At 33.9% G+C, this 8,490-nt stretch overlaps 1 protein-coding gene across 1 annotated transcript; it reads left to right on the forward strand.

Annotated features, from left to right (window-relative positions):
* On the forward strand, nucleotides 1–6,372 carry LOC126972596 (protein FAM161A-like). The gene is made up of 6 exons (XM_050819451.1): nucleotides 1–80; nucleotides 2,573–2,737; nucleotides 3,931–4,149; nucleotides 4,700–4,964; nucleotides 5,119–5,443; nucleotides 6,365–6,372. The coding sequence occupies exons 1-6, from the start codon at nucleotides 70–72 to the stop codon at nucleotides 6,370–6,372; spliced, it is 993 nt and encodes a 330-aa protein (XP_050675408.1). The 5' UTR covers nucleotides 1–69.
* Nucleotides 6,373–8,490: the final 2,118 nt, after the last annotated feature.

Below are 8,490 nucleotides of genomic sequence, written 5' to 3' on the forward strand. Positions count from 1 at the left end.
CCTCTAAGGAGCAGGCGTACCAGTCTCTCTACAAAAAGACGAGGTATAACTGTTCCAAAACCGTTTAAAATGACTGAAAGGTAACATTCTTTGGTTTTCCATACTTCTATGTTATAGAGCTAGTAATCATATCTAAGCGTTGAAATAACAGTTACCTACTAACAGTACCAAACGAATTTAGATTTTATGTTACATACTTGAACCTTTCCTTCTTTGATGAACAATTTCTCTTTAATTAATTTCTGCAATGATGACCTCTACCCAATACACTCTTGTAAAAACAGAGAAATCACACGAGGGCTGTGTGTCTCTCGGATGATTTTACGCGCATTTTATGGTGATGGATAGGTACTCATATTGTAGCGAGTGTTGTGCCATTGTGGTGTCTCCAACACTATCAAAGGACAAATGAAAATACAGAATACCAATCTGAGTCCCAGATTATACCTTTCGGAATATACGTAGGCCACACTAAAAGTTTTGCGTAACTTAAAAAAACAACATGTTATAACCAAAATATTATTTAATGTAATATTAATAATGTTTATTGCTTTTCAAAATACTCTCCTTTACATTTTAAACATTTTTTAATGCGATCAATCTATTTTTTAAAACAGCAGAAACACAGATCTGAAGGCATGTTTTCTACGTGCTGATTGAACGCTTTCACAGCCTCTTCGGAATTGGTAAAAGTGAAACATTTTTTTTATGAAAATACGGGACAGGACGAGCAGGACGTCCAGATGATGGTAATTGATACGCCCTTCCCATTATAATGCAGTGACGCTCAGGATTCTTGAAAAGCCCAAAAATTCTGAGCGGCACTAGGATTGCGCTCGTCACCTTGAGACATAAGGTGTTAAGTCTCATTTTCCCAGTAATTTCACTAGCTACGGCTGCGGCGCCCTTGAGACTACACATTACTGCTTCACGGCAGAAATAGGCGCCGTTGTGGTACCCATAATCTAGCCGGCATCATGTGCAAAGGAGCCTCCCACTGGAACATCTCTCCCCTTTCATCAAATCTTTGATTTTGGGAAAAATACAGAAATCACAGGGATATGTGCAGGATGGGTGAAGAGATGTACTTTATTGGAAGCTAAAACCACCACTACCACTTGGCATTAACACTCCTTTGATCTTCAAGTGGAATTGTGCATATGGGGCCCGTAGCTGAGAAAAAAAATCATTTTTTTACCAACGTTTCTCGCCTGCCTCGCTTTTGTTGCCCTGTTCTCATTTTCAAACACCCATTCACAAGATTGCTGTTTTGTTTCGGGTTCTAAACAATAAATCCACGTTTCGTCTCCTGTGTTAATGTCATAAACAGCATTAGAATGTCCGTGGTCGCACTTTTTTAGCATCTGTGAGCACCATTCCACGCCAGCCCGCTTCTGCATCGCTGTCAATTCATGAAGGATCCATCGACGACAAAATTTCCGAACTTTCAATTCTTCGTGTAAAATTTTCTGAATTTGGCTCACACCAATCCCCAATAGTCCTCGAATTGTCTCATATGTATTCCGCGGATTTTCTTCAATTAGCCGCTAAACAGTAGCCACATTATTTTCGTTGACGGCAGTTGAAGACCGCCCTTCACGAAATTCGTCATGTAAAGAAACCATTGCCTCACGATGCTCAAGCACGGTGCTTCTCTCCCAAGATAATTTGTGTAAGAGTGTGTCAATATTTAAAAAAAAGCATTTTGAAGACGAATGGCATAGTCTTGCGGAGAGAGAACTTTTAAAATCGTAAAAAAAAACGATCTAAAATCTTAATTCCATATTCGTTATTTTGATGTGTGATAAGAATCAATTGACAAATGATTTCCCGCCAATTGTTTTTATTAGTAAGAAGGTTACAACGTTTCAAAAAATATAACATTCAAAATTCAAATAGTTCCGATTAGCTAGTGCAAAACTTTTAGTGTGCCCCATGTACAGCATATACCGCGGCTGTAGTTCCTATGACGTTGCAAGAGAATGTGGGCGGCGGTGATCACTTAATATTAGGTATGCTCGTTTATCCTCCTCTTCCATACAAAATATATTGTTGCGTGTGGTGCTAAGGTGATAGAATTCAGAGACAAAAATCAGGTTAATAAATAATAGTTAAAAAAAACTAAGAAACACGGTTTATATAAAGTCAACTAAAAAATAGAAAATAAATTTTAGTAAATTTAAATTGAAATATTTATTATTCATGTTTTAGTTAAATTTTCTATAAAAGCGTATTTTTAAAACTATTAAGTACATCAATTCCTGCCTTATCGACTATAGATAAAAATTATATAAATTGACAAAAATCTTATTTGCAAATTGAATAATGGAATTATCTTATCAAATAAGTGTATTGTCATCGGATAAATCTACAAAGTTCGAATGAAATTTGGCCGTTAAAATTGGGTCAAAATCGCTTCTAAAGGAGTCAGTTACAAACATACATACATACAAACATACAAGTGAAGCTAATATTAAGCGTGTAAAAATAGCTGTACATCTATTATGAACACTCCCCGCGTTAGTTATACTATTTAAATATAACATTGAAGACGTATTTTTATTTCTTCCAGGGATGAAGAAGATCGTATAGTCAACGAACTGCGTTCCATACAAAAGTCATTTTCCGAAGACATGCTCGATCGGAAATGTAAAAGAAAAGGTTTCAGGGCAAACCCAGTACCCATAGAGTCCCGGATACTGTTGTATGATAAGATTATGGAAGACCAAGCGATGAGGTAAAATAGTAATTTATAACTATCATTTATTGCCAGCACAGCTTATAAAAATACATTTAATTAAACATAGAAAGAAAGAAAGAAAAATCATTTATTCACTTAGGTCAAAATGACACTTATGAATGTCAAAGATTTATAAAAAGTTGAAATACTTCAAAAAAAATGTATAACTTAATCTTAATATGATTTATTACGGAAACTATATTTCAAAATTATTTTTAACTCACTTTAATCAAAGAGAAGTTGGCACAGTTGGAAGTGCGCTCGCACGGAACGCGAGATATCGTGGATTCGGGTACCGCATCGTTCATAAAATTTTGTTTTCAGTTTTATTTGTGTGTGATTATGTTTTTGATCACATGATAGAAGTAAAAATATTAATTTATAAAATTGTTCAAGAACGCAGTGTAATTACAAAATATGCAAGAAGTCAAAGTTCAATAACGCTAGCGTTCGTTCGTAACGCTCTTGCCAGACATTCACCAGCTTACTCCCCAAGTCAAGCGTGCGTTAAGAAGTTTTATCTACACCCATGCTTCAAATCCTCTATTAAATATTCTAAAACAGTTAGCTTATTGCCAACATTAAAATATCTAATGTCCTAATAACCATTACATCATCCAAACGAGTGTTGTAATGAAATTCAGTACAATATTACATCATCCTTTTTCATTACAACACTCTTTTTGATGATGTAATGGTTACTAGGACTGACTTCTTTAATGTTAGCAGTGAACTAACTGTCTCAGAATCTTTTATAGAGGATTCATATTATGGGTGTAGATAAAGTCTTGAATGCAACTTTTGATAATTAGGTATTAAAACACTCATGTGATACTATTATCACACTCGGCTTCGCCTCCGATTCGCCTCGCCGAATAACCCACAATGTGTTTTAATACCCCTTATTACACAACAGTTGCATAAATAACTATTACTTCACAAATAATTAAGCTGTAACGGCTCAATTCAGTCGCAAATGTTACGCAACGCAATTTTGTCAATCTGCCGCATTAGATGTTATAAGTCAAAAGATACACTTACCTTATATTATATGGAATAAGAAGCAGATGGCCTACTTGATGTAAAGCTGCATCTTCTGCCCATAACATTAACATAACAGTCTCTAAATGACAATGATCTGCTACTGAGATATACGCAATACACATACAACCTTAATTAACCTTTTTAAGGAGAGCAATAACAAAAATCAACAGTGAAGCAGAATTGAGAGCCCAAATGAAACCGTTCAGTTTTACAAAGCGCGAGGAAAATGGTTCTGGTCTTTGTGAAAGAGCCTGTCATATTGTGCCTAAGACCAAAAAGAAGAAGCGATTCAGGGCCCGACCTGTACCTAAAAGTTTATTTTCCAATTACTTTTATAACAAAGTAAAAGAGGACAACTTCTTCAGGTAAACTTCAACTTTTTTGAATTTTTTATGGAAAAGGAGGACAAGCGAGCTTACGGGTCATCAAGTGATCACCGCCGCCCACTTTCTCTTGCAACACCAGAGGATTCACAGGAGCGTTCCTGGCTTTTGAGGAAGGAAGAAATTAATATTAATAATGTTACTATAGCGTGTGTTTTTTTAATACAGAAGAAATCCTAATCCAGAAAACATACAGAAAGACTGTCTCAGGGACTACTTGCTCTTTTTTTGTAAATACAATTTTGGTATTGTTTTGGTCAAACGCGAGTTGTCCATGAAAATGAGTCATTTTGATGAAAAATTTTTTTAATGCCGTTCGACACATGTGAGCCTTGAGTTTAAGGTTAAGCCTGTTAAAAAGGCCATGTTCCTTGGTCCTTTGTTCTAGTCTAGTCTTCATCTAACTTCAATCTTGTATATATCTGTTGTTTTATTACGGCTAATTTTGTATGAAGTAATGTAAACAGAATCGAATTAAATGGCGAGAATTCTATACATTGAGACTTTTTTATTGCATATATTTGATTTCTAGGAGCATGAACCGTCGAATCAGAGCTGAAGAGATGTTACGTAACGCAATTACTCCGGGGACCATGACGTCTCGAGAACGAAGCCGGCTGTCCACTCCTGGAGCTCATAGTGACCTGCCCGTAGACCCGTCGCCTGCTGCACCCTCCGTCACCTCGTCCGACTATCTACGATCTAGTCCTACGAAAACCCTCCGCAAAAACAAAACCTTTATTACTACCAGCCCTCAACCATTTCGTTTAAATACTGCTGATAGAGCTGATAAAAAGGTTAAGTATTTACTCTTTATAAAATTTAAGTAGGTACCTACCTATACCTACTGTAGTGAATTAAAATGCAAAACTCAGCTCATTTTCACCAAACTCTAATGATAATAAGACAACATACTATGACGGTTTCATCTAAATAATCATTTTATTTTAGATGAAAGATATAGTGAGAAAAATAAATAGTGACAGCAAATGTTCGATCAGTTCAAACAGCAACCAGGATAACTGTGGATCCAGTAAAGCATACTCCGCTTTAGAATTGAAAGGTGTCGAGTCAGGAAGATCTAATTTAGCAGCCATTCTGCGGGCAGAGGCAGTAAGAAGGAGATTTGACTTAGAAGCGGCGCAAAGCATGGCAGAACAGAGACGACGAAACGAAATGAAGTATCGAGGCCGTTTGCTACGATCAAACCCAGCTTGGTATCTTGTGAAGAATAAGTATGGTTATGGTTTATTATCTTTCTCAAAAACACCTACGGGTAATGATCGTGCTGGTTGCACCACTGTGGCAAAAAGTTGTGAGGTGTTAGACATAGAACACTGCACATACAGTTAGATTAACTCCTGCTCAAATTCAAATATTTTGATTCAAAATACGATTTTATATCACTTATTGAAAGTCAAAAACTACCACCCATACCAAAAAGTATACCAGAGGAGAAAGGGCTGAGGGCAGTTGGTCCATTCCCAATCTGTAATATCATTAAGAAAGGCATTTATGTTATAATATCCTTTACCACACAAACATTTTTTTAAAAATTCTTTGTATTTCGTAATACATATTTTATTTAAAACTTTAATTCTGGGATCCTGTTGTAAAAGCATATACATCGCCCCACAAAAGACTTACTAACTCGCCTAATTCGAGTAGTAGGCATTATAAGTTTATGTGTGTACCGTACCTGGTGTTAAATTTATGGTTATGACAGTTTCTCGTAAATTCACATATGTGTCTATGTACATACATTACATTATCAAGAATATATTGAGAAGCAACAGTTGACTGTTGCTCTCATGTTAACTTCTTTAAAAGGCATAAAAAGGCATAAAAGGCATTTATTCCAAATTGATTCCTTTAGAATTCTTTTTGATGTCACATCTAATATACTAGACCTACCGCTTCGGAAACAAATGGTGCTCTGAGAGAGAAGACGCGGCGCAAGAAACTCTCCCAGTATTTGTTTTTTTGCGCTCTTTTCAATAAAAATATACAATATTGTACAGTCATTCCTATCGCTATAAAATAATATGGTATCTATTGTAATCATGACATACATTTTTCTGAACCAATAAGAACTAGTTAAATGAAAAAAATATATACGAAATGTTTAAGATACGTTAATTATTTCAAAAGCGTATATTCAAATATATGAATGATCCTTGCTTTTATTTTATTCCAGAATGTTAATGTGTAGTTTATCAAAGTATATTTCAATTCATAAAAATTTAATCTAAGCAAATACACTTGCTAAGTGAAAGTTTATTTATACCTAGTGCCGGTACGTCAGTAAAATTAATAAGACAATGATGTTTTTACAAATGAGCTTCAAAGTGACTTGATTGGTATTTAACACCAACGCCTATTACCTATACCTACAAGCTGATGTTGATTTTTAAGAATAATTGAACCAAAATATCGTAAAGATGATTAAATAAACAATTAAATAATAATTCATAATATTTTTAGTAACAGTAACATCCATTTTAGCCACGAGGAAGATATAGCAATGAGGCTTCAAACACGGAGAGACGAAGAGAGATTACGCAGAGAAGAATACATGCATGAAATGGAACTGATGTATGGAAGAGTTCAACAACAACCAATGTTGTTTGAAAGATTGTACGCACCACGGCCTCCCAACACTCCAATTGATTTTCTACAGCTCTCACCCCGAAAGACTACTAAAAAAAAACATTGTTCAAAGAAACCTAAACAATCACATTTCACAAGTCCGTCGGTATCTGATTTTCAGGATGAACATTTGAGAGATGTAAATGTATATTTTGATAAAATGGATTAGGGCCACGTATTATTTGACGATTCGGATTTAACCAGTTTAGACCATAAGAAAATAAATGACAAATACTATATAGTTGTTTCTTTAATTTTGGTTATTGTCTTTTGTTAAGTTTTTATTTTTATTTTAATAGGCAAAAGGGTGAGAGGCTCACTTCATGGAAAATAAAAAAAAATGTAGAGACTGCCGATAGATGTGAGAACTTATAATTTTATCATTAAAATTCGAAATTCCATACTGTTTCAGACAGTTAAATTATTAATTTCAATTTATTTTGAAAACTATTAAATGTATTAATAAAAGAAAAACACTATTTCAATAATGCACAGTATAATAATTATACTCGTTATTTTTTTTTACAAAATCTAAATAAATACAGCACTAATGTTACACAATACGTCACCAGTATAGCTACAGGTATACTGCTATAAGCATTTCGGTGACGCGAACTCGCGACATATATCACGCATTCAAAACGTGTCTAAATATATATTGTATTTATATATCTTTTTTAACTGTATATTTATCGCGTCATATTTGTCAGTGACGCAAGCGCATAAGATTTTCCTCTACCAAAAAGTGCCCAACACGGCTAAAGTTTTCACTTCAAAAATGAACCGCTCGAGGCAAAATCACTTTATTTATTAAAGTCAAGGATATTACCTACCCTTAAAGTTTTTTTACTCTCTCGTTTACTCTCATCGCTTTAAAAATAATGTTTCTTACAATATACCTATTATTATATATTATGTAAAGTGGTGTAACATTATATGTATACTGAAATTCTCAATATTTCACTTAAGTAAGAGAAAAAAATAATGTAAATGAATTAATTATTATAACGATAATAGATTAATCTATACACACATACAGTGTATTAAGGTTTATAAATATATATTGTAAAAGTATAAAATATATCAAAATAGTTCAATCTTAAAAACATCGACAAAATATGCCCGTTGAGGTGGAGGGAATCTAATAACAGTATAGAAATGTTAATTATTGATTTATCATTTCCACTAACTATTTTCACATGTTTAAAAGTTATGTATAAAAAACATAAAAACATACCAAAGAATATTATACTAATACCTAGTACAGTAACACACATATTGCGGCGCGCGGCTTAGAACTAAGTGTTTGACTATTATCTATTTATTTATTTTTTAAATTTGGAATAGTATATTCTTCATTATTGCCATAATTATTTTTGTTTGACTAAAGTTTATTGAATTAATAATAATAACATTGAAATATAATTTTTAATGGATGCAACGCGTATTAGAGTAATTGCTACTGAATTAATATAACAATATCCGGACGACCGAGCCTTGCTCGGATTTGTAAGAATGTACAAAACTTGAACAAAAAAAAACTAATAGAACATCTGAATTCGAACCGGGGTCTTCTGCTTTCCGGATCACCCAATGTCCCATCTAAGCTATTACAGTCTTGTATATAGTGGCAAAATTTACCTTTGTATTCTAATGTTATTGTAGCTGTTTCTC

The sequence above is a fragment of the Leptidea sinapis genome, chromosome 26 (assembly GCF_905404315.1).
Source record: "Leptidea sinapis chromosome 26, ilLepSina1.1, whole genome shotgun sequence".
Taxonomy (NCBI): domain Eukaryota; kingdom Metazoa; phylum Arthropoda; class Insecta; order Lepidoptera; family Pieridae; genus Leptidea; species Leptidea sinapis.

Bases quoted from the DNA above. Each gene is read 5' to 3' on its own strand.
- LOC126972596 (XM_050819451.1), top strand. The intron at 2,738-3,930 runs GTAAAATAGTAA...AACCTTTTTAAG, and splicing joins ATGGAAGACCAAGCGATGAG to GAGAGCAATAACAAAAATCA. The intron at 4,150-4,699 runs GTAAACTTCAAC...TTTGATTTCTAG, and splicing joins AAAGAGGACAACTTCTTCAG to GAGCATGAACCGTCGAATCA.